This window comes from Oncorhynchus mykiss, chromosome 26 (genome assembly GCF_013265735.2).
Source record: "Oncorhynchus mykiss isolate Arlee chromosome 26, USDA_OmykA_1.1, whole genome shotgun sequence".
NCBI lineage: Eukaryota > Metazoa > Chordata > Actinopteri > Salmoniformes > Salmonidae > Oncorhynchus > Oncorhynchus mykiss.
The window spans coordinates 10,480,329-10,507,748 of NC_048590.1; the positions used below are offsets into that span (position 1 = coordinate 10,480,329).

Sequence of the window (27,420 nt, forward strand, 5' to 3'; positions counted from 1 at the left end):
TGTCGCCTACGGTACACCTACAGTATATCGAAAAATATGATGTGACTCTCTGCCAATAATTACATATTGGAGGATATTTCTGTAATTCAGTGATATTTATTCCCATAGTAATTCATTATGGATCCATAACTAAATAAACATTGGCATGTTGAAAGAGTATTTTTATCATTCTTTTATTAACGAAAGCATAAAGACGCCATTATTAGTTACATTGTTTAAGTTTGAACGTTCAGACTGGCACTAAGAACAGCGGGAACGTTCCCCCTTAAAGTGTTGCTCTGTGCTACCCAGTGTGGCAGGGTGGGGGTCAACCCCCCCTCTCCCTTCCCCATGGGCTAGGTCCATCTTCTGTGCGCTGCTCTGCGGACTATCCCATGCCCCATGCCCTCGTGCCTTGCACCTCACATGCTTTCAGTGGATACAGCTGGAGAACTGTAAGGCAATCCCATTGTGCGCCATGACCAATATACTGTCCTGCTAATATAACAGGGTTAATAATATATCTGACAATATCCACGGGGCTTTTATATAATTCTAAATTAATAATAATGACTTTGTTTATAAAATAACAACATATTGATAATTATTTAATTTTCAAATAACGTAAAATGAGTGAGAAAAATACCATTCTTGAACACGGACTGAGACCTTGTTGCTAATTTGTAAATAAAGCCAGTTTGTAATTTAGAATTATATATTCATGTTTTTAGACAGAGGGAAACCAAAAACCTACAGTCATCTCATGGGTCTTCCAGTCGAGGACAGCACAGGTAATGAACCAGCATCTGTAGCAACACAGCTTGCACTACTATGCAGTGTCTTAGACCGTTGCGACACTCAGGCGCTGTACAACATGACAGGTCGGGAGTGGGCTACACTACTAGTCAGAGCAAAATAATCCTAACAAAATAAAATAATAAAAACCTTAGTGTAACAACAGTTTTAGTAAGTAATACTGAAGTCGTGCAAAATTATCAGTTTCTATTTATGTTTATGTCGCCCATTCATTGTCAGAGAAACAGTAGGACCCAAAAGCATAATCAGTGCTCTAACTCCCCCTTGCTCTGGTCTGGAGCAATGAAGTGGTGACGCAGGGTATCGTACTAAACCACAAATTACCTCTAAGTCCCGCAGCATAATCACAAAACTTTTAGTGGAGGAACCACTGTATGTTTGGGCCAAATCGATGCTGGTCCAGACATCTGTGGACGTTGAAATCAAGGCTGGTCTGGACCAAATCTGAACCAAACATAGACCTATAATTGGTTCAGATTTGGTCCGGATACGATAATATATAACTTTATTTATTAAAGGAATTATTTGAGAAGAAATATCTTAAATTAAAGTCATTACTAGCTGGATTCCTAGTGTTTTTATTTGTCCAACATAAATTGTGCAAATAAAATCACTTGTGAGCCAAATTGAGCCCCCTGTTGCTGACACCTGATTATTGACAGGTAGTACACCACCTACATTGATAATAAACTGTTAGAAATGTACAATTAGGTATCTCTCACTCGTCATTCATTATCACTTTGAAAATGATGCCTTGGTTCATTAAAAATAGCTTTGGAGAGTGTGTGTGGGGGGGGGGGGTGTTTGTGTGTGTTCTTTCAAAGGTGGCTTTTGTGATCGAATAGTCCAGCACGGTGGCTTAGGGTTGTCTTTCGGTTTAAGCTGTTGCCTCTGGATCACATATACCACTGCCGCATGGGTTCTACCTTTACCTCCATACTATCCAATAAACAAAAAATATGTGGAGAGTGGTACTGCCCCACTTCTTTAAAAAATTGTCCAGTGTGTGAGGCTCTTACCCAGCATGGCCTTGCCTTCGTCCTCCAATTCAAAGCGCAACGTCTGCAGCTCCTGTTCTGACTGCTGTCTGAGGATGTCCAGTGTGCGTCTGTGGGCATCCTTCAGCGCCAGCACCTCCTCCCTCTGCTCCTGCTTCAAACGCTCCTCCAAAGCCTAGACCCCTCCCCACCACCACACACACACACACACACACACACACACACTGTGTTTAATCATTCAACAAAACATTGTACAAATGGTAGCAACATATACAGTACATCACCTAAAATGACATAATATATTTTCAAACATATGTAAATGCATATCCGCGCACACACAGCAAGAATGTTTTCTAGAATGTGCATAATATCTAACAAGCAGAGCAAGGGGAGGAAAAACATGAAAAGCTTATGCGCGTTCTGACTGAGTGTCAGCAAACTCATCTGCCTGCAAGTTTTGAGAACAAACACACAGACACACAAGTCCGCTGCTGCTGCTGCTGCTGATCTGCAGCTTCATCTGCAGGGAGATGATTATGTATTGCCATCCTCTATTTAGGCATTTTAAAACACTTCTGTTATTCTGATTATGAGTATTATCTGATCCGACTAATAACTGTCAATTTACGGATTCGATTATGAATATGGTCAGATGGGCACACTCCTAATAGGCACACATACACACTAGGGTTGGCCGATATTTGGAGAGTGTGGTGGAATTATTGTAATCAAAAGGAGAGACTTGTAGATGTCTTCAAAACAATCAAACTTTATTATTTAATTACTGCAGTAATGGAGCTGGTTGGTAATCACCCCTGGAGGTGATCACTGAGAACTCAACGAGCTGTTTTGAGCCACAGCATTTTATAGAAAAGTCCACCCTCCTTCAGTCTACATGACAAACAACAGATGTATGAAACAGGTCACAAGGTTAAGATTTGTATGAAAGACACTTCTAATTCACAGCAGACAGTATCTCATTGTGAAGAGACCAGGGTCTGGCCCTGGAGTCATCTCTCCCGGGTACCTTACAGAACAGAAACATTAACTCATGCTCTGGAATGCGGTATCACCCAAAGACAACGTAAATCTTCCAGCGGCCCATCCTCAGTAGAAGACACACAGATCAGCGTTCTAACAAGCCCTTATTCTGTTGCATAAAACAACCATTTGATGCAATAACAGCATTATAACCTCTTGTCATTTCTGTTCTGACAGGAGACCTGTTCTATGATATGCTTCTCCAAATATTGTGATATCCAATATAATCCTTTTTGCGCCATTAAAGACTAGATCATTCCAGATTGTGCCATTTTATGTGCTTGTTTATAATATTATAGTCATATTCTCATTAATTTATCTTAGCATGGCAAAAAAATAAGCCTGCCGGAAGGGCAGGGTGGCCTAGTGGTTAGAGGGTTGGACTAGTACCCAAAAGGTTGCAAGTTCAAATCCTCGAGCTGACAAGGGACACATTTGTCATTCTGCCCCTGAACAGGCAGTTAAATGCGGCCTAGGGACAGTGGGTTAAAGTAAGAATTTGTTCTTAACTGACTTGCCTAGTTAAAAAACATTTTTTGACTTAAATGTCAACATATTGAGTTCTCAGCCTAACTGAGAAAACTGCAGTCTCTCAAATTATAGTCTTGCACATCACAATGTTAAGTATCGTCACGCACTTGAAAATATATCATTGATATATAATTGATGTAAATATCACAATAAGATGTGACAAAGGCTGACATTACAGATGGATGAGCTGATGGACAGAGCAGCCCACTACCATGAGATAAACAACTGTCCACCATTTTAGTGTCTCAAATTATACTGAACAAAAATATAAGCGCAACATGCAACAATTTCAAAGATTTAATGAGTTACAGTTCATATCAAATCAAATTTTGTTGGTCACACACATGGTTAGCAGATGTTAATGCTAGTGTAGCAAAATGCTTGTGCTTCTAGTTCTTACAGTGCAGTAATATCTAAATAATCTAACAAATTCACAATGACTACCTTACCCACACAAATGTAAAGGGATGAATAAGAATATGTACATATAAATATATGGATGTGCGATGGCCGTGCGGCATAGGCAAGATGCAGTAGATGGTATAGAACACAGTATATACATATGAGATGAGTAATGTAGGATATGTAAACATTATTAAAGTGGTGTTATTTAAAGTGACTAGTGATACCTTTATTAAATAAATGTATTAAAGTGGCAAGAGATTTGAGTCTGTATATTGGCAGCAACCTCTATGTTAGTGATGGCTGTTTAACAGTCTGATGGCCTTGAGATAGAAGCTGTTTTTCAGTCTCTCGGTCCCAGCTTTGATACACCTGTACTGACCTCGCCTTCTGGGTGATAAGCGGGGTGAACAGGCAATGGCTTGGGTGGTTGTTGTCCTTGATGATATTTTTGTCCTTCCTGTGACATCGGGTGCTGTAGGTGTCCTGGATGGCTGGTAGTTTGCCCCCGGTGATGCATTGTACTCCCTCTGCTGTTTCCTGAAGTCCATGATCATCTCCTTTGTTTTGTTGATGTTGAGTGAGAGGTTATTTCCTGACACCAGACACCCTGAGGGCCTTCACCTCCTCCCTATAGGCCGTCTCGTTGTAGTTGCTAATCAAGCCTACCACTGTGGTGTCGTCTGAAAACTCGATGATTGAGTTGGAGGCGTGCATGGCCACGCAGTCATATAAGGAAATCAGTTAATTTAATAAATTAATTTGGCCCTAATCTATGGATTTCACATGACTGGGAATACAGATGTGCGTCTATTGGTCACAGAAACAGTACCTTTAAAAATAAGGTAGGGGTGTGGATCAGAAACCAGTCGGTATGACAACCATTTGCCTCTTGCAGTGCAACACATCAGGCTGTTGATTGTGGCCTGTGCAATGTTGTCCCATTCCTCTTCAATAACTGTGCGAAGTTTCTGGATATTGGCATGAACTGGAATACACTGTTGTACACGTTCTTCCAGAACATCCCAAACATGCTCAATAGGTGACTTCTGGTGAGTACGCAGGCCATGGAAGAAATGGGACATTTTCTGTTTTCAGGAATTGTGTAGATCCTTGTGACATGGGGGTGTGCATTATCATCCTGAAACATGAGGTGATGACGGTGGATGAATGGTATGACAATAAGCCTCAGGATCAATTCAAATTGCCATTGATAAAATGCAATTGTGTTCGTTGTCCGTAGCTTAAACCTGCCCATACCATAACCCCACCGCCACCATGGGGCACTATTTTCACGACGTTGACATTAGCAAACCACTCGCCCTCACGAGCCCATACTGTCTGCCATCTGCCCTCTACAGTTGAAACCGTGATTCATCCGTGAAGAGCACACTTCTTCAGCGTGCCAGTGGCCATCGAAGGGGAGCATTTTCCGACTGAAGACGGTTACGACGCCGAACTGCAGTCAGGTCAAGACCCTGTTGAGGATAACGAGCAGAGCATGACGTAATGCAAAATTCTCTAAAATGACATTGGAAGCGGCTTATGGTAGAGAAACTAACATTACATTCTATGGCAACAGCTCTGGTGGACATACCTACAGTCAGCATGCCAACTGCACGCTCCCTCAAAACTTGAGATATCTGTGGCATTGTGTTGTGTGACAAAACTGCACATTTTAGAGTGGCCTATTATTGTCCCCAGCACACGATGCACCTATGCAATGATCACGCTGTTTAATCAGCTTGTTGATATGCCATACCTGTCATTGTGGATGGATTATCTTGGCAAAGAAGAAATGCTCACCAACAGGGATATAAACAAATTATTGCCCCAAAATAAGCTTTTTGTGCACATGGAAAATTTGTTGCGCTTATATTTTTGTTCATTGAAATATGTGCTGTTTTTTATGACCAAGCGCTGCACTGTGACTATGAAGAACAAACTTTTTTTTTCTCCAGATACATTTTAATATAAAAGCAGCTGCCTGTTGTTTAAAAAAAATATTATGTTAATTCTTATGGAACAGTAACTTAAGAGGTATAGCTTTCAAGGCCCCAGCATGGGTGTGAGGCAAATATAGAGCCTGTTAGCCTCTGTATACCGCTTTTTCTACATCAAAGGTTTTCTACTGGGTTCAATCTAATTTAACTGGAGGTTAGTCCTGATAACACTGCTCTATTACAACCCTCTTTACAATTGAAACAAATTTGATCCTTCGGAAACAGGTGCTGGTCGATACGGTATATTGCACTGTATTCACAAATTAAATGGATTGATATGTTAGGTAAGAGGCCAGTAGAGTTATTAAGGTCCCAATTCAATCAAAGTTAGTAACTGGGTTTCCGACGAAAACAATTTCCTTACTGCGCAAACACAGAATATTATATGAATTATTATGCAGACTAACTTCCTTTTGTTTCACACTACAATATAAATACTGCTTTGATGCAAACTTGAAATCCAATTACTATACCTGCAACTCCATGATTTTTCTTTAGAGCCTGAAGTCTTTCTTGAAGAAGCCCACATTCTTGTAACAGGCAACAATTCAGCAGTGGTTTTCAATTGGGATAATTGTAATTGCCATTACATCAGCAGGTCTGGTAGCAGCAGCACTGCAGTTTTTCCAACTCACTGCTCTGTGGTTTGGTGACTGAGGCTTAAGGTCAGAGGACACATCCAGATGGTGACATGGACACAAAGGTGGGAATGAATCCAACTGGACATGGACTAATGGAGAGAGGGAGTGAGGAAGGGGGCTGAGTGGAAGAAAGGAAAGGGAGCAGGGGTATAGATACATTAGGAGAAGAGAGGGGAAGAAAAAGAGAGAGAAGGAGCCAGCTGGAGGAAATGGAGAGGTATAAGAAAGAGAAGAGAAATACACTCAGTGTTTCGGTTTATTAGGTACACCCATCTAGAACAGGGTTAGACCCCACTTTGCCTCCAGAACAGCCTGAATTCTCACGGGCAAAGTTTCTACAAGGTGTGGCATTCAAACGTTGCTCAAATGGTATCAAGGGACCTAACATTCCCCACACCATTATACCACCGCCACCAGCCTGTACCGTTGACACCATGCAGGACGGGGCCTGTGGACTCCTGCTGTTTACTCCAAATGCTGACTCTTTCATCAAGCATGACGCAACAGGAACCGGGATTTTTCAGGCAATGTTTTTCCAGTCCTCAATTGTCCAGTGTTGGTGGCCACTGGACCTCTCTCATCAATGAGCTGTTTTCGCCCACAGGACTGCCGCTGACGGGATGTTTCTTTGTAATACCCTAGACACTGTCATGCATGAAAAGCCCAGGAGGCCGTCCGTTTCTGAGATACTGAAACCGGCGCGCCTGGCACTCACGATCATACCAAGCTCAAAGTCTCTCAGGTCCCTCGTTTTGCCTATTCCAACGTTCAATCGAACAGTAACTGAATGCCTCGATGCCTGTCTGTCTGTTTTATATAGCGGTCCCGTGACTCACTGTCTGTAGGACCAAAGCATTTTCATGAACGGGGTGGTGTACCTAATAAACTGGCTAAAAGTGCATTTACTGTAGGTACTAGAGAGGCAGATAAAAAGGGAGGGGAGAGAGTGAGGGAGGGAGATAAAGAGGGAGAGTGAGACACAGTGACCATTTCAGATGAGTGACACTGACAATGTATATCTCAGGTGTAGCTCAGTTGGTAGAGCATGGCGCTTGCAATGCCAGGGTTGTGGGTTTGATTCCCATGGGGGACCAGTACAACAAAAAAAGGATCAAAATGAACGCGCTCACTACTCTCTGGAGCGTCTGCTAAATGACTAAAATGTAAAACATTTAAGTATCTGACAGGATATGGAGACACAGAGTAGGGGATGGTTAACAGTACATGCTATCTTATACCACAAAAACTATTGGAGAAACAATGGTCAATGAGTGAGGTGTATGGAGCATGTGTATGGGTACAAAGTATTTACAATGCCTTCAGAAAGTATACACACCCCTTGACAAAAACATTTACCAATTAATTAAACATGAAAATCTGAAATGTCTTTTGTCAATAAGTATTCAAACCATTTGTTATGGAAAGCCTAAATTAGTTCTGGAGTAAAAATATGCTTATGAAGTCATATATTAAGTTGCATGTACCCCAAACATACAAATGTCTTTAAGGTCCCTAAATCGAGCAGTGAATTTCAAACACAGATTCCACCACAAAGACCAGGGAGGTTTTTCACTGCCTCTCAAAGAACGGCACCTACTGGTAGATGGGAAACAAATCTAAAAAGCTGACATTGAAATTCCCTTTGAGCATGGTGAAGTTATTAATTACACTTTGGATGGTGTATCAATACACCCAGTCACTACAAAGATACAGGGGTCTTTCCTAACACAGATGCCGGAGAGAAAGGAAACCTATCTGGGAATACACCATGAGGCCAATAGTTTATTGTCTGTGATAGGAGAAAAGTGAGGATGGATCAACAACATTGTAGTTAGTCCACGATACTAACCTAAATGACAGACAAAGAAGGAAGCCTGTATAGAATTTAAATATTCCAAAACATGCATCCTGTTAGCAATAAGGAACTAAAGTAAAACTGCAAAAAATGTGGCAAAGAAATTAACTTATGTCCTAAATACAAATTGTTATGTTTGAGGCAAACACAACACATCACTGAGTACCACTCTTCATATTTTCAAGCATGGTGGTGGCTGCATCATGTTATGGGTATGCTTGTCATCAGCAAGGACTAGGGATTTTTTTTAAGATAAAAATAAACGGAACAGAGCTAAACACAGGCAAAATCATAGTGGAAAACCTGGTTTAGTCTGCTTCGAACAGACACTGGGAGATAAATTCACATTTCAGAAGAACAATGACCTAAAGCACAAGACCAAATATACACTGGAGTTTGCTTACCAAGACAACATTGATGTTCCTGAGTGGTCTAGTTACAGTTTTGACTATAATCAGCTTGAAAATCAATGGCAAGACTTGAAAATGGCTGTCTAGCAATGCTCAACAACCAACTTGACAAAATCATTTCAAAAAGAAGAATGTGCAAATGTTGTACAGTCCAGGTGTGCAAAGCTCTTACAGACTTATTCAAGAACTCACAGCTGTATTCGCTGCCAAAGGTGATTCTAACATGTATTGACTCAGGGGTGTGAATACTTATGTAAATGAGATATTACTGTATTTCATTTTCAATAAATAGCAACAAAAAAAAAAAAAACGTGTTTTCATTTTGTCATGATGGTGTAATATGTGTAAAATGTTGAGATAAAATAAACATTTCATCAATTTTGAATTCAGGCTGTAACACAATTTTTGTTGGAACAAGTCAATGGGTATGAATACCTTCTGATTGCACAACATATATGAGGGGTGTGTGTGTGTATTATTCTCTCACCCTGAGCTGGTGCTGGCGGGCGTCTTCCAGTGTGCCATGGGCGCAGCGTTGAGCCTCCTGCAGCCGGTGCTCTCTGCGCTGGTGCTCCAGCTGCAGCTCCTGGAGTTGCTGGCTCAGGTGCTCTCTCTCCTGGCTGAACTGGGCCTGCAGCTGCTGCAGCGCGCCCTGGGACTGGGAGAGCTGCAGCTCCAGACTCTGCTTCAGCAGGGAGATCTGGAGAGAAAGGGATAAGAGGGAGTGGTGTGTTATATGCTATGTGTCCCTAATGGCACGCTATTCCCTGTATTGCATTACTTTGAGCCCTGGTCAGACGGTGCACTATATAGGAAAGAGGGTGACATTTGTGACACAACCATGAATGTGCAATTCGTCTTCATTTTTCCCCTCTAGTGTATTAATAAAAAAAAAAAACACAAAAACAATATATACAATTATTATTATATTTGTATATAGCACTTTTCATTACAAAGTCATCTTAACACTCTACCTAGGGGGGGAATAAAATATACAGTTCAAGTCAGAAGTTTACATACACCTTAGTCAAATACATTTAAATTCAGTTTTTCACAATTCCTGACATTTAATCTGAGTAAAAATTCCCTGTCTTAGGTCAGTTAAGATCACCACTTTATTTTAAGAAGGTGAAATATCAGAATAATAGTCGAGAGAATGATTTATTTCAGCTTTTATTTCTTTTATCACATTCCCAGTGGGTAAGAAGTTTACATACACTCAATTAAGATTTGGTAGCATTGCCTTTAAATTGTTTAACTTGGGTCAAACATTTCGGGTAGCCTTCCACAAGCTTCACACAATAAGTTGGGTGAATTTTGGCCCATTCCTCCTGACAGAGCTGGTGTAACTGAGTCAGGTTTTAAGGCCTCCTTGCTCGCACACTTTTTCAGTTCTGCCCACAAATTTTCTATAGGATTGAGGTCAGGGCTTTGTGATGGCCACTCCAATACCTTGACTTTGTTGCCCTTAAGCCATTTTGCCACAACTTTGGAAGTATGCTTGGGGTCATTGCCCATTTGGAAGACCCATTTGCGACCAAGCTTTACTTCCTGACTGATGTCTTGAGATGTTGCTTCAATATATCCACATAATTTTCCTTCCTCATGATGCCATCTACAGTGCCTTGCGAAAGTATTCGGCCCCCTTGAACTTTGCGACCTTTTGCCACATTTCAGGCTTCAAACATAAAGATATAAAACTGTATTTTTTTGTGAAGAATCAACAACAACTTTTTTAACAAATCAAAAACTGAAAAATTGTGCGTGCAAAATTATTCAGCCCCCTTAAGTTAATACTTTGTAGCGCCACCTTTTGCTGCGATTACAGCTGTAAGTCGCTTGGGGTATGTCTCTATCAGTTTTGCACATCGAGAGACTGACATTTTTTCCCATTCCTCCTTGCAAAACAGCTCGAGCTCAGTGAGGTTGGATGGAGAGCATTTGTGAACAGCAGTTTTCAGTTCTTTCCACAGATTCTCGATTGGATCCAGGTCTGGACTTTGACTTGGCCATTCTAACACCTGCATTTGTTTATTTTTGAACCATTCCATTGTAGATTTTGCTTTATGTTTTGGATCATTGTCTTGTTGGAAGACAAATCTCCGTCCCAGTCTCAGGTCTTTTGCAGACTCCATCAGGTTTTCTTCCAGAATGGTCCTGTATTTGGCTCCATCCATCTTCCCATCAATTTTAACCATCTTCCCTGTCCCTGCTGAAGAAAAGCAGGCCCAAACCATGATGCTGCCACCACCATGCAAACCATGCAGACAGTGGGGATGGTGTGTTCAGCTGTGTTGCTTTTACGCCAAACATAACGTTTTGCATTGTTGCCAAAAAGTTCAATTTTGGTTTCATCTGACCAGAGCACCTTCTTCCACATGTTTGGTGTGTCTCCCAGGTGGCTTGTGGCAAACTTTAAACAAAGTTTAGCTTTGCACACCTGGACTGTACAAATTTTGCACGCCCAATTTTTCAGTTTTTGATTTGTTAAAAAAGTTTGAAATATCCAATAAATGTGGTTCCACTTCATGATTGTGTCCCACTTGTTGTTGATTCTTCACAAAAAAATACAGTTTTATATCTTTATGTTTGAAGCCTGAAATGTGGCAAAAGGTCGTAAAGTTCAAGGGGGCCGAATACTTTCGCAAGGCACTGTACTGCGTTCAAATCTTTGCGATCCGGCAGAAGTCATTAATTTTTAGTGGAGGCAGACTGTACTGCTGCTAGGCTGCGTAGCTTTGCCGCAAGTCTGCATGTGTTGGATTTGTCCTACTTCTGTGTTGAGTTTCACCATTCCGCAACCACAGGACATTAATTTAAAGGCCCAGTGCAGTCAAACATTTTGGATTTTTCTGTATTTTATATACAATGGGGCAAAAAACGTATTTAGTCAGCCACCAATTGTGCAAGTTCTCCCACTTAAAAAGATGAGAGAGGCCTGTAATTTTCATCATAGGTACACTTCAACCATGACAGACAAAATGAGGAAAAAAAAATACAGAAAATCACATTTTAGGATTTTTAATGAATAAAAGGCCTCTCATCTTTTTAAGTGGGAGAACTTGCACAATTGGTGGCTGACTAAATACTTGTTTGCCCCACTGTATATTTCCACACTGTGAGGATGAAATAATACTGTGAAATTGTGAAAACGATGATGGTGTCGTTTTAGCGTAAGACCGCCTGAAACTTCTGCCTATTTGGGATGGAGTTTTGGACTGCCTGGCAGACCAATAAGAGATAGAGTTCTGAACCTCTCTGCCAATAACAGATGGTTTTTCCCTCCCCACTCAGACCACTCCCAGTCAGTCCTAGCAAAATGATTGCTTGAAAAATTGCTCTTTGATACGAAGCTATTTTGGTTTCTTTTTGACCATTTTAAACAATCACAGTTAGGTACTTAATTGTTACCCAGAAATTATTTGATATTGAGTTAAAAACAGCTGCACTGGACATTTGTATTTATTATGGCTCACATTTAGCTGCTGTCCGGCAAAATTAAGGCAGTTGTACAATTTTAAAAACATTACAGTACATTCATTACAGAATTCACAACACACTAAGTGTGTGCCCTCAGGCCCATATTCCACTACCACATATCTACTACGCAAAATCCATGTGTACGTGTGTGTATAGTGCGTATGCTATCATGTGTTTGTTTGCATATGTCTGTGCCTATGTTTGTGTTACTTCACAGTCCCCACTGCTCCATAAGGTGTACTTTTACCTGCTTTTTAAATCTGATTCTACTGCTTGCATCAGTTACCTGATGTGGAATAGAGTTCCATGTAGTCATGGCTCTATGTAGTACTGTGCGCCTCCCATAGTCTGTTCTGTACTTGGGGACTGTGAAGAGACCCGCTGGTGGCATGTCTTGTGGGGTATGCATGGGTGTCCGATCTGTGTGCTAGTATTTTAAACAGACAGCTTGTCAACACCTCTTACAAAAACCAGTACTGAGGAAGTCAATTTCTCTTCCACTTTGAGCCATGAGAGATTGACATGCATGTCATTAATGTTAGCTCTCTGTGTACTTTTAAGGGCCAGCCGTGCTGCACCGTTTCTGAGCCAACTGCAATTTTCCCAAGTCCCTCTGTGCTGCACCTGAACACACGACTGAATAGTAGTCTAGTTGCGACAAAACCAGAGCCGGTAGGACCTTCCTTGTTGATAGTGTTGTTAAGAAGGCAGAGTACCGCTTTATTATGGACAGACTTCTCAATTACTGTTGTATCAATATGTTTTGACCATGACAGTTTTACAATCCAGGGTTACTCCAAGCAGTTTAGTCACCTCAACTTCCTCAATTTCCACATTATTCATTATGAGGTGTAGTTGAGGTTTATGGGTAGTGAATGATTTGTCCCAAATGCAATGCTTTTAGTTTGGAAATACTTAGGACTAACTTATTCCTTGCTACTCATTCTGAAACTAACTGCAGCTCTTTGTTAAGTGCTTCAGTCATTTCAGTTGGTGTAGTAGCTGACGTGTATAGTCATCCGCATACATGGCCTTACTCAAAGCCAGTGGCATGTCGTTAGTAAAGATTGAAAAAAGCAAGCTACTGGGGAATTCCTGTTTCTACCTGGATTATGTTTGAGAGGCTTCCATTAATTTCTATGGGATCAGGCTTCCATTAACTTCTATGGGATCAGTGTCCACCAGTGGGACGGTTGTGCTAACATAGGCTAATGTGATTAGCATGAGGTTGTAAGTAACAAGAACATTTCCCAGGACATAGACATATCTGTTATGGCAGGAAAACTTAAATTATTGTTAATCTAACTGCACTGTACAATTTACAGTAGCTATTACAGTGAAATAATACCAAGCTATTGTTTGAGGAGAGTGCACAGTTATGAACTTTGAAATGTATTAATAAACCAATTAGGCACATTTGGGTAGTCTTGATACAACATTTTGAGCAGAAATTCAATGGTTCATTGAATCAGTCTAAAACTTTGCACATACACTGCTGCCATCTAGTGGCCAAAATCTAAATTGCACATAACCTGGAATAGTACACTATGGCCTTTCTCTTGTATTTCAAAGATGATTAAAAACATGTTTATCTTTTACCAGATCTAATGTGTTATATTTCCCTACATTAATTTCACATTTCCACAAACTTCAAAGTGTTTCCTTTTAAATGGTATCAACAATATGCATATCCTTGCTTCAGGTCCTGAACTACAGGCAGTTAGATTTGGGTATGTCATTTAGGCGAAAATTGGAAAAAAAGGGTCTGATCCTTAAGAGGTTTTAAAGAACAGCCTCTGTGTTCTATTAGACAAGTAACCCTTTATTCACATTATAGCATGGGGTGAAAAGCCATAACACATACAGTATGTTTTTCCAGCAGCAGACAGACTTTCCAGCAGCAGACTATGATTGATAATGTCAAAAGCTGCACTGAAGTCTAACAAGCCAGCCCCCACAATAATTTTATCATCAATTTCTCTCAGCCAATCATCAGTCATTTGTGTAAGTGCCGTGCTTGTTGAGTGTCCTTCCCTATATGCATGCTGAAAGTCCGTGGTCAATTTGTTTACTGTGAAATAACAATGTATCTGGTCAAACACTATTTTTTCCATAAGTTAACTAGGGGTTGGTAACAGACTGATTGGTTGGCTATTTGAGCCAGTAAAGGTGTTTTTAATATTATTGGATAGCGGAATAACTTTAGCTTCCCTCCAGGCCTGAGGGCACACACTTTCTAGTGGGCTTAAATTGAAGATGTGGCAAATAGGAGTGGCAATATCATCCGCTATTTTCCATCCATTTTCCATCCAGATTGTCAGACCCCGGTGGCTTGTCATTGTTGATCAACAACAATACTTTTTTCACCTCTTCCACACTGACTTTACAGAATTCAAAAGTTCAATTTCTTGTCTTCCATAATTTGGTCAAATATACTCGGATGTGTAGTGTCAGCGTTTGTTGCTGGCATGTCATCCCTAAGTGTGTTTATCTTTCCAATGAAAAAGTAATTCAAGTAGTTGGCAATATCAGTGGGTTTTGTGATAAATGAGCCATCTGATTCAATGAATAATGGAGCCGAGTTGGCTTTTCCCCCAAAAATTTCATTTAAGGTGCTCCAAAGCTTTTTATTATCATGCTTTATATAGTTTATCTTTGTTTCATAGTAAAGTTAATTTTTATTTAGCTTAGTCACATGATTTTTTACTTTGCAGTACATTGCCAATCAGTTGGGCTGCCAGACTTAATTGCCATACCTTTTGCCTTATCCCTCTCAACCAAACAATTTCTCAATTACTCATCAAACCACAGGGATTTAACCGTTTTTACAGTCATTTTCTTAATGGGTGCGTGCTTATTAGTAACTGGAATAAGCAATTTCATAAATGTGTAAAGTGTCTGGTTGCTTCTCATTACACACCTAAGACCAGCAAATATTCTTCACATCATCAAGATATGAATCACTACAAAACGTATTGTATGACCTCTTATAGACTATATTAGGCCCAGCCTTGGGAACTTTGGTTTTCCTAGATATGGCTATTATACTGTGATCACTACATCTTATGTATTTGGATACTGCTTTCAAGCAAATGTATGCAGCATTAGTAAAGATGTGATCAATACATGTTGATGATTTCATTCATGTGCTGTTTGTAAATACCCTGGTAGGTTGACTGACAACATGAACCAGGTTGCAGGCACTGGTTACAGTTTGAAGCTTTTTCTTGAGTGGGTAGCTTGATGAAAGCCAGTCAATATTTAAATCACCCAGAAAATATACCTCTCTGTTGATATCACATACATTATCAAGCATTTCACACACATTATACATATACTGACTGTTAGCACTTGGCGGTCTATAGCAGCTTCCCACAAGAATGTGCTTTAGGTGAGGCAGATGAACCTGTAGCCCGAAACGTTTGACCCAAGTTAAACAATTTAAAGGCAATGCTACCAAATACTAATTGAGTATGTAAACTTCTGACCAATTGGGGAAAGAAATCAGATCTGAAATAAATCACTCTCTCTACTATTATTCTGACATTTCACATTGTTAAAAAAAAGTGGTGATCCCAACTGACCTAAAACAGGGATTTTTTTTACCAGGATTAAATGTTAGGAATTGTGAAAAACAGAGTTTAAATGTATTTGGCTAAGGCGTATGTAAACTTCCGACTTCAACTGTATATACACACACACACACACACAGTACCAGTCAAAAGATTGTACACACCTACTCATTCCAGGATTTTTCTTTATTTGTACAATTTTCTACATTGTAGAATAATAGTGAATAGATCAAAACTATGAAATAACACATATGGAGTCATATAGTAACCACAAAAAGTTTTACATTAAAATATATTTTATATTTGAGGTTCTTCAAAGTAGTCACCCTTTGCTTTGATGACAGCTCTGTACACTCTTGGCATTCTCTCAACCAGCTTCATTAGGTTGTCACCTGGAATGTATTTCAATTACCAGGTGTGCCTTGTTAAAAGTTAATTTGTGCAATGTATTTTTTTCTTAATGCGTTTGAGCCAATCAGTTAAGTTGTGACAAGGTAGGGGTGGTATTATACAGAAGATAGCCCTATTTGGTAAAAGTCCATATTATGGCAAGAACAGCTCAAATCGGCAAGGAGAAATGACAGTGCATCATTACTTGAAGACATGGTCAGTCAATACACAAAATGCAAGAACTTTGAAAGAGGCTCTCATGAGGACGGCCCAGAGGAGGAAAAGAAGACCCAGAGTGAGTGCTGCATCAGATGACCTGGCCTCCACAAATCACCCGACTTTAACCTAATTGAAATGGTGTGGGATGAGTTGGACTGCAGAGAGAAGGAAAAGCAGCCAACAAGTGCTCAGCAACTCAGCAACTCCTTCAAGACTGTTGGAAAAGCATTCCAGGTGAAGCTGGTTGAGAGAATGTCAAGAGTGTGCAAAGCTGTCATCAAGGCAAAAGGTGGCAACTTTTTTGTTTACTACATGATTCCATATGTGTTACTTCATCGTTTTGATGTCTTCACTATTATTCGACAATGTAGAAAATAGTAAAAATAAAGAAAAACCTTTGAATGAGTAGGTGTCCAAACTTTTGACTGGTACTGTAGATATATCAAAAGCATTTGATAAAATATAAATTTTGGCCTTCACAACTAAAGCCCATAGAAATGCATTGAATAACAAATTCATAAATGGGAAAACAGAGGTTTTGAACTGTCTGTCCTAAATCTAGGATATATACATTTTATTTTAACACATATTTAACCCCTTTTTTTGGTAGGCACAAAACTACCTTCATATTTCTATTCGTTTTTTAAAAACCGGTACCAGTTACCTTCAGATGAGTCCCGTGACACTTGTGAGGGTCCTAGAGCAAAATGCACCCTTGAGAATCTCCCCTTTCCAAAGTGGGGTCCCATTAGTTTGTAACTAAAATGGTTTGGGCGCTACCAAACAGAAGTTGGCACATCGACAGTACTTCAGACAAGTCTTTCTGACACTTGTGGGGGGTGTGAGAGTCTCCCCTTTCCAAAGAGTGGTCACGGATTTTGCTGGGTATTTTTTTGTTATTTCCTAGTTGCTAAAACTCTAATAGTTTGCCTATTTTCAGTTTTATTTTAATTACACAACTTTCCTAGGCCTTTATATCCTGTAACACAAAAAATTATATGTTTTGTGATAACTGCACTGTGATTTTAATTAAGTGAAGAAAAAATATATATACACATTGTCTTTCGGATATGGATTTTTCTTAACATTAAGGATCCCAACTTAGTTTAAACGTTTTAACATTTAAACGTTCACACCCCTACTCTAAATAATAATGTATGTTTTCTTGAATTTGTTCTGGATTTGAGGACTGTGAAATGTGGTATGTCTGGTGGGGTAAGTGTGTATGTTATTGCATTGCTGTGTGTAAGTTGACTATGCAAACAATTTGGAATGAAGTGATGCATTCAGTCTCTCCTCTACTTTTAGCCAAGAGAGACCGTCATGCATACTTTAGCCCTCTGAAGAGCAAGACTGTTCTGGGCCAGCTGAAGTGTTTCTATGTCCTTCCTTGCAGCACCAGACCATATGACTGGGCAATAATCAAAATACGATAAAACTGGCATGTCTCAGGCTGGACACATTGCCATTCAGGTCTCCACCGAGTGTGGCTAACACCTCATGTTCCTTTTATCCTACAGTTGGTAGAGAAAGCAACTTGAGTGTTCCAAGATAAAACACAAGTTCTCCCAACTGGCATGGAAGTGGCTAGAATATTATGAAGTGTAAGGATAATTAGGAGTCTGAAACTAGGGTATTTGGTGCAGTGTGAGTGTGTGACGTGTTCAACAGGCTGTAGTGTTGTTACAATCCCAGTATCCTGATGATATGATACTACATTTGCCATGGCAAAAAAAGAAAACAAGACACAGACTAAACTCTATGGTCATTTACAAACCTGATTCAAGTAAACTGGTGAGCTATAGCTTGAAAAATTAACAAATGTGACAACATAAATCCACATTTTAAAATTAAAACCATTTTCCTCAGCAAATCCAGTCTGCTTCATGTTTTCTTTCCTTACTTACTCAAAAGTACTGTGATACTGAAAATCGTGACAATGCGAAAGGGAGTGTGTTCCACTACCTGTTCCAGCAGGTCCTCCACTTTCCTCTGCCAGCCTTCCCTGGCCGCCATCAACTCCAGCTCCTTCTGCTGAGACAGCTGGGACAAGGAGGCTTGTCTGTCAGCCTCATATTCCTCCGTCAATTCCTCCTTCAGCAACCTCAACTCCTCCCTATAGAGTGGGTAAGGGGAAGGAATGGGTAGAGAGAGAGAGAAAGAGAGACTTTGATGATCCTGAAGCCTGAAACACTACATCTCAGATTCTGGGTTGCACAGGGGTAATCTCATTCACCAGACACTTCAGCCCAATGCTTGAAAGGTCTACTGGATCAACAAGTCAAACATAGCCTTTGTAAACCCAATAGAAAGAGATGGTAAAAGTCCTGATCCAGTAGAAAAAGAACCAATCTATAAATGTATTCCACCGAAATGTGTCTTGCACATTTAACCCAACCCCTCTGATGAAAGAGGTGCAGGGGGCTGCCTTAATCGATGTCATCATGCCTGGGGAGCAGTTGTTGTTGTGGGTAAACTGCATTGCAGGCTCGAGGATTCGAACCAGCGACCTTTCGGTTACTGGCCCAACGCTATGAACTGTGCTTCTACACCTGCATTGCTTGCTGTTTGGCGATTAAGGCCGGGTTTCTGTACAGCACTTTGTGACATCAGCTGATGTAAGAAGGGCATCATAAATACATTTGATTGATTTGATTGAACCGCTAGGCTACCTGCTGTAGCCATTACCATTATCTCTAATCAATCATCTCCCTCCCGCTTGGCTTTAACTCTAATAAATAATCTCCCTCCGAACCTCAAAACCCATTCCCCTATCTTGTGTACCTCTGATTCGGAGCCACGCCTTGCAGTCATGTGATTTGCTAAAATCAAATTCTGCCAAACAATTTTAATTTATTTAGTCACTACCACATAGGCCATATTTGAGTTGTTATTCCAGGCTTATCTGCACTATCCACAATAGCTTAGGGACGATGTTACCTACTGGCTGAAATAAAGGCCTACCTCAGAGCATAAGTCCATTTTTGGTCCAGGTCTTCAGCCATTTTGTCAATTTTCTGCTTCTCCTCTGTCCTTATGGACATTACCCTGGCTTCATGCTGCTGTTTCTGGGTCTCAATCTCCTCCTGGACACGGGACAAACCAGAGACAAGTTCAGGGAAGTTGAGGCACGATACAATATAAGTTATGAGTACAGAAAAGGGCAATGTAGTTAAACATTTGGTTAAAAAAAATATATATACTATTTCCTTCTCAATGAGGAGAATCTGCAGTTTAGACTGACACCAAAAGCAAGATTATAATGATAAATGTTCCACTTTGTTTCTCTTTTGATATACTCTGTAATTACACATCAACCCAAGCTATTAACCAGGGACAGGTTTGCCAAAAGCATCTTAAGGCTAAGTTCATTGTTAGAATCTCCGTAGAAGCATCGCAAAGTTTCAGAGCTGTTTCCCAAAACTATTGTAACTAATGTTGCACTTGAAAACACTTGTAAGCTAACGACTGCCTCAGACCACTCAGAATAACTAAGTGCGTCATTACTTTACACATAGAAGATCTCCACAAAAAAACAGAATCAAAATGTTTGTCTCTCTGAGTCCAAAAATGACTTTGTTGAATACAGGAACTCGCTCCGCCATTTCCTGTTTACTCAAATTTGAATAGTTGGCTGAACTCCAGTTCATAGGACAAAACAAGCAATGTATAGTGTAGAGAATCATTGCACCATTTAAACCGTTGTAAAAATATATTTTTAATAACCCCCATAATTGTGTTTTTAGCTGTTTGAAACTGGTGTACAAAACCAAAAGTAAAAGATGCAAAAACTAAATTTATGAACGGGAGGCATAGAAAGAGCGAGCATAGAACAGATCTATCACTTCTTAGAATTGCTTTCAAAGGGAATGACAGGTCTATAACTCACATTTCTATGTGAAATTGGTTGGGTCTCCCAAAGAATGACATATTGCAGCGTTAATCAATTGAGTTATTTTGCCAACTGTAGGCTACTGTGATGTGTACAACATGTGCACAATGATGTACCAACTGTGATTTTTGTCAAATGTTTTAAGCCAAACTGACTAAATATTAAATAAATAAATAAATAATTTTACCACGAACTGTTTTCCTTTTAAGATAGTGGCCAAACCTCAAAAAGGTCTTCAGTTTTGGAGATACCCCTACCCGAGCTAGAACAAAACACAACCATGTCTCTTATGTATCCCATATTTTAAAAGTATGGTTGTGTAAAAATATTTTATGCCAAATTTAAATTTATAGATATTGTGACACGCCCCCTAAACTCAAAAAGTACAGAATATGCCTGGCTGGAGGGTGAATCGGCCACATAAGCTCATGTAACCCAATATTGCAAGCTTTGATATTTTTTACATTTGAAATACTAGTAGTCAGTTATCTGCACCACATACACAAGAAACAGCATTAGCGTAATTTGCTCTCATTCAATGCTGTATGGTCCTGCCTGACAGAAATACATAGTTAACATTTTTTTTAAATGTTGTGGCTATTGTAATCTAAATCGGCTCTAAGGAAAACAAATGGGCTCAGACACTGAAAACTGTCATTTTTTTCAGTCAAAGGTTCCTCTGTGGATTAATTTGTTTAGCCCCTACACTTGCAATAACATTAGGCACCCCCTAAACTATTGGCTAACTCTTATGTGTGATAGCAGTTTCGGTATAGTGTAGATTCGATGGGCCGGATGTGTAGGCTGACTGGCATTGTTTGTTTCCCGCTAATCAAGTTGGATAGAGTCAATTATATGTTTTGCATTATTCTAAAGGCCTATTGCAACATGTAGCATGCTCCAACGAAAGGAAAGAGAATCGAACGCTGGACTCAGGCACCCTCTCCCTAGCTCTACAATTTTCCCCCACTCCAGGATTGGGCTTTTAAGTCACCTTATCATTTACTGTAGAAGTAGGCTTTGATTCACGGATAGTCCAATATGGCTGCCTGAATCCAACATGACCTTACGCTGGCTCACTGCATTCGTGATGCACATTGGGACGTTCCGATGCACTCTTATGCCGTTCAGGTTGAGATGGCACATTTATTTTTCCAGAAAATCATGTCTACCATCCTGGTTTTCTGCCTTGGAGTTGCTGTATATGTTGACTTCATGGTGTATAGGGAGAATGCAACCACACAATATGTGACCGACTGCCTTGATTCTTATGTAGCAACAATTGCAATTGTGTTTTTTTTTTACATTGGATAAAAGCAGACACAAAGCTACAAAATGGTATATCATACAATGCATTTTAGGAACAATGAGAAAGTAATTATGCTTTAAAAGTTGATAAACTTGTAACCTCACTTTTGAGAACATTTCCTCTGGATGTTTTGGTACCTATTGAAGAGCCCTTCTTTGTCTACACCCATTCAGCATCATTCACACCATCTTAAGCTTTAGCACCACCCATCTCTTTAAGGGTCCATCAGAGTGTTCTGTCCTAACAACCACACCCAAGCTAACTGGCTAACATTGGCTAGCTTGCTAGCTACTTCCAGACACAAATGAGAGAACAGCTCAGTGAACCTTTTACTCACACTAACAGGGCTGGTTAGGCTGTTTTTATGTTATCAAGAGCATTGGTGACTGCAAATGTGCTGCTATCAACAATTTACGTTTTTTTGCCAACCGGCCATATTCAACTGGTGTTGAGCGTTCGTAAATGCGTCAGTTATTCAGCACTATGGCAAACAGACAAGAGTGCGCTGAAATCAGAGTAGATAGCCAGGGCAAATTTACCAGCTACGTCTATCGACAGTTGTTGCAGGGACATTCTATTGACATGGTTATTGCATAATAGTATTTTGTTAAGACATGTAGCTAGCTAGGTAAACAATTGAACCATAATCCCAACTCATGACGTTACTACCCTGCAAAACTCTGCAGGTAGCTAACCAACCAGGTTCAATAAATAGCAAAGCAAATGGCTCTGAGATACGAATAATAAGATCATACACATAACTTTAGCTAGCGAGCCAGCCAGCTAACGTTAGCTAGCTAGCTTACAGTGCATGTTAATTTGAAATTAAAACGACTGTCAAAATTAGAAATGTGTAATATCTGAAAATGTAGCTAGCTAGACTCTCTTACCCTTATACATCATGGGTGGACGCCTGTCACGGATGCCATGGTTACCCTTAGATTGAAGATGTAATCCGGAAACAGGTGTTTTTCCCCATCTCCTTAGCTATCGTACTCAAATTCCACTGATTCAAAACTCAGTCCTCCAGAAAGTGGAGAGCAACACTTACAGTGCCTTGCGAAAGTATTCAGCCCCCTTGAACTTTGCGACCTATTGCCACATTTCAGGCTTCAAACATAAAGATATAAAACTGTATTTTTTTGTGAAGAATCAACAACAAGTGGGACACAATCATGAAGTGGAACTACATTTATTGGATATTTCAAACTTTTTCAACAAATCAAAAACTGAAAAATTGGGCGTGCAAAATGATTCAGCCCCTTTACTTTTAGTGCAGCAAACTCTCTCCAGAAGTTCAGTGAGGATCTCTGAATGATCCAATGTTGACCTAAATGACTAATGATGATAAATACAATCCACCTGTGTGTAATCAAGTCTCCGTATAAATGCACCTGCACTGTGATAGTCTCAGAGGTCCGTTAAAAGCGCAGAGAGCATCACGAAGAACAAGGAACACACCAGGCAAGTCCGAGATACTGTTGTGAAGAAGTTTAAAGCCGGATTTGGATACAAAAAGATTTCCCAAGCTTTAAACATCCCAAGGAGCACTGTGCAAGCGATAATGTTGAAATGGAAGGAGTATCAGACCACTGCAAATCTACCAAGACCTGGCCGTCCCTCTAAACTTTCAGCTCATACAAGGAGAAGACTGATCAGAGATGCAGCCAAGAGGCCCATGATCACTCTGGATGAACTGCAGAGATCTACAGCTGAGGTGGGAGACTCTGTCCATAGGACAACAATCAGTCGTATATTGCACAAATCTGGCCTTTATGGAAGAGTGGCAAGAAGAAAGCCATTTCTTAAAGATATCCATAAAAAGTGTCGTTTAAAGTTTGCCACAAGCCACCTGGGAGACACACAAAACATGTGGAAGAAGGTGCTCTGGTCAGATGAAACCAAAATTTAACTTTTTGGCAACAATGCAAAACGTTATGTTTGGCGTAAAAGCAACAAAGCTGAACACACCATCCCCACTGTCAAACATGGTGGTGGCAGCATCATGGTTTGGGCCTGCTTTTCTTCAGCAGGGACAGGGAAGATGGTTAAAATTGATGGGAAGATGGATGGAGCCAAATACAGGACCATTCTGGAAGAAAACCTGATGGAGTCTGCAAAAGACCTGAGACTGGGACGGAGATTTGTCTTCCAACAAGACAATGATCCAAAACATAAAGCAAAATCTACAATGGAATGGTTCAAAAATAAACATATCCAGGTGTTAGAATGGCCAAGTCAAAGTCCAGACCTGAATCCAATCGAGAATCTGTGGAAAGAACTGAAAACTGCTGTTCACAAATGCTCTCCATCCAACCTCACTGAGCTCGAGCTGTTTTGCAAGGAGGAATGGGAAAAAATTTCAGTCTCTCGATGTGCAAAACTAATAGAGACATACCCCAAGCGACTTACAGCTGTAATCGCAGCAAAAGGTGGCGCTACAAAGTATTAACTTAAGGGGGCTGAATAATTTTGCACGCCCAATTTTTCAGTTTTTGATTTGTTAAAAAAGTTTGAAATATCCAATAAATGTCGTTCCACTTCATGATTGTGTCCCACTTGTTGTTGATTCTTCACAAAAAAATACAGTTTTATATCTTTATGTTTGAAGCCTGAAATGTGACAAAAGGTCGCAAAGTTCAAGGGGGCCGAATACTTTCGCAAGGCACTGTATGCACTTCTACTATGTGATATATATATAAAAGTTGAGTTAGACAGGATTACCTACACATACTGACCAGCTCTAATAGACAGAAGCATGCAATATGGCAGACCAATCCAAACTCATCTCTCGGCATGTCCCACCTACTCATTATCTCAGCCAATCATGGCTAGCGGTAAAGTTGGTGTATTTTTCTGTGGCTAAACCAACTAGGCTCGTAATTTAACCATTTTATTCGTATTTACATATGGCATACAAGTTTATTATTAAGGCACATGAAATTTCACATGTTCCAGAAGGCATTTCTGCCAAAAAAAACGCATTTTGATAAAACATTTTAAAAAGTTCACATTCAAATGAAGTGAAGTAGTGACCCGCAACATAAGCCTAGTTTCCTGAAACGAGTCACAAGAACATAAGGCAGCTGTTCACTATAATGAACCAACACAACCTGACACTCATTGACAAGAAATTCCACCGACTTAGTGGGCCTTCACATGTGATAGGAATTGCATCTCTCTAATGTCAATGCCATCCTGAATGTATGATTTTTATTAGGATCCCCATTAGCTGATGCCGATGGCGACAGCTAGTCTTCCTGGGGTACCACGCAGCAAAAAGACATAAAAGACTTAAGACTTAATACTTAATCATTGACATACATTTAAACATTAACATAGACATTACAGACTGACAGTGCATTCACAAAGTATTCATACCCCTTGACTTATTCCACATTTTGTTATGTTACATCCTGGATTCATTCCACATTTTGTTATGTTACATCCTGGATTCATAATTGATTAAACAGATTTTTCTTCTCAGATTTCACCCATCTACACACAATACCCCATAATGAAAGTGAAAACATGTTTTTAGAAATGTTTGCATATTTATTGAAAATTAAATACAGAAATATTTAAATGTACCTAAGTATTCACACCCCTGAGTCAATGCTTTGTAGGAGCACCTTTGGCAGCGATTACATCTGTTACTCTTTCTGGGTAAAGTCTATACGAGCTTTGCACGCCTGGACTGTGCAATTCTTCAATCTCTGTCAAGTTGGTTGTTGATCATTGCTATAGCCATTTTCAAGTCTTGCCATAGATTTTCAAGCTGATTTAAGTCAAACCTGTAACTAGGCCACTCAGGAACATTCATTCAATGTCGTCTTGGTAAGCAACTCCAGTGTAGATTTGTCCTGGTGTTTTAGGATATTGTCCTGCTGATGAGTGAATTTGTCTCCCAGCATCTGTTGGAAAGCAGACTGAACCGACCAGGTTTTCCTCTAGGATTAAAATATTTTTTAACTCCTTTGCCAATGACATAATGAAGCCACTACCATGCTTGAAAATATAAAGAGTGGTACTCAGTGATGTGTTATGTTGGATTTGCTTTGTATTCAGGACAAAACATATATTTCTCTGCCAAATTCTTTGCAATACTACTTTAGTACCTTGTTGCAAACAGGATGCATTTCTTGGAATATATCTGTACAGGATTCCTTATTTAACTCTGTCATTTAGGTTAGTAATTGTTGAGTAACTACAATGTTGTTGATTCATCCTCCGTTCTCTCCCGATCACAGCCATTAAACTATGTAACTGGCCTCAGCAGTTTATGTTCACTCCTACAACTGACTTAGGAAGGACGCCTGTATCTTTGTATTGACTGGGTGTATTGTAATTCATAACTTCACCATGCTCAAAGAGATATTCAATGTCTACTTTTTATTTTTTACCCATCTACCAAAAGGTACCCTTTGTGAAGCACTGGAAAACCTCACTGGTCTTTGTGACTTAATCTGTGAAAACACATTTTTTTCCCAAATGTTTGCTAAGAGCCGGCATCAAGCTGATTGGTCAACTGTTAGAATCAGTAAAGGGCGCTTTGCCATTCTTGGGTAGCGGAATGACTTAAGCTTACCTCCAGGTCTGAGGACAAACACTTTTCTCCAGGCAATATAGTCCGCTACCATCCTCAGTAGCTTTCCATCTAAATTGTCAATACCAGGTGGTTTCTCATTAAGTGATAATTCCCGAGAAGCCGGTGTTTGGAGGATATATTACCACAGGTTTTGTTAGGCCAGAGAAGAACAGTTCCAATTTATCCTCCAAACACCAGCTTTGAGGGCATTATCACTTTTATACAACAGGTAATCAACATATTCATTAAATGATTGACATATTTTCATTAAAAACATTATTTGGATGAATTTATTCATAGTAATTTCATCCTTCCACAAGATATAGTCCCGAAACAAATCTAGTGTTGCTACCCAAGCCAGCTGGTCCTTCATTCTATTTGTTCGGTTGCCAGAGACGCGACCAAGTAATTCAATAATTTTGTTCTGTATCTATGGACGCAACCTCGTTGTTAATTCTAAATGTTCCATTGCAATACTGGTAAGCAAAGCTTTTATCCATTGCTTGCTATCTAGCCAACTACGGCTAATTTACAGTCACGTCAAACAGTGCAGACAGAATAACAACAGTACCTGCATTTGTTTAAGCAGTTTTCTAGTGACATTTATTTGGATACATCCATATCAATGAGCTAATGAGGCACGATTTTGCATGGCATAGAAAATCTGCTCTCTCATTAGGACACTGTTGTTCAGAGGAACTAGCTAACAACACAGCTAAAACAATATCTTCAAACTGAAGCTAGAAAGACTGCAAACTAGCTGCACTTCAATTAATATGACCTTTTTTCAGTTGACATTTCTTATATATATCCATAACAATTATGTCAGCTGATTCATGACTTTGACTGGCTGAGAAACGCTGCCTGCCTATGTCTCTCGTCATGACTCCCGACCCCTACACGTTCATTACTATGGGACAGTTGGAGATCGAAATTTGAATATTGAAACAAAGTTGCAAAATGGCGGAGAGACAGACAGCAAGGTTAATACAAATCTCCGCTGTTGAAAACTAAATGTTAGTCTAAAAGAAATGTGAGATAATGTCTAGATGCTTTTTATAGTGGAGAATTTATAACTTCCCTGCCTGGGCTGATGAGACAATGGATTGCACAGTCAAATGGAACAGAGTAAATAACATCATAGATTTAGCCAGTGGTATCTTGTGGAATAGACACCAGCTGGAATGCACTTTTAACCAAATCAGGATTAAACAATTCAGGATTAGACCCAGCCGTTGTATAAGTATTGATGGACAACAATACATTTTTCCACCTCTCCCACACAAACTTTACA

General features: G+C 39.8%; 1 protein-coding gene across 4 annotated transcripts in view; it reads right to left on the reverse strand.

Moving 5' to 3' along the window:
- Positions 1-27,420, reverse strand: part of zgc:85722 (uncharacterized protein LOC407982 homolog) — a 91,982-nt gene that overhangs the window by 25,128 nt on the left and 39,434 nt on the right. For all 4 annotated transcript variants that reach the window (XM_036963531.1, XM_036963530.1, XM_036963529.1 and 1 more), the window contains exons 8-11: positions 19,302-19,423; positions 18,303-18,453; positions 9,164-9,376; positions 1,815-1,968 (exon numbers count right to left, since the gene is read on the reverse strand). In XM_036963531.1, coding sequence (XP_036819426.1) covers positions 1,815-1,968; positions 9,164-9,376; positions 18,303-18,453; positions 19,302-19,423 — 640 coding nt within the window. The remainder of the gene's footprint in view (positions 1-1,814; positions 1,969-9,163; positions 9,377-18,302; positions 18,454-19,301; positions 19,424-27,420) is intronic.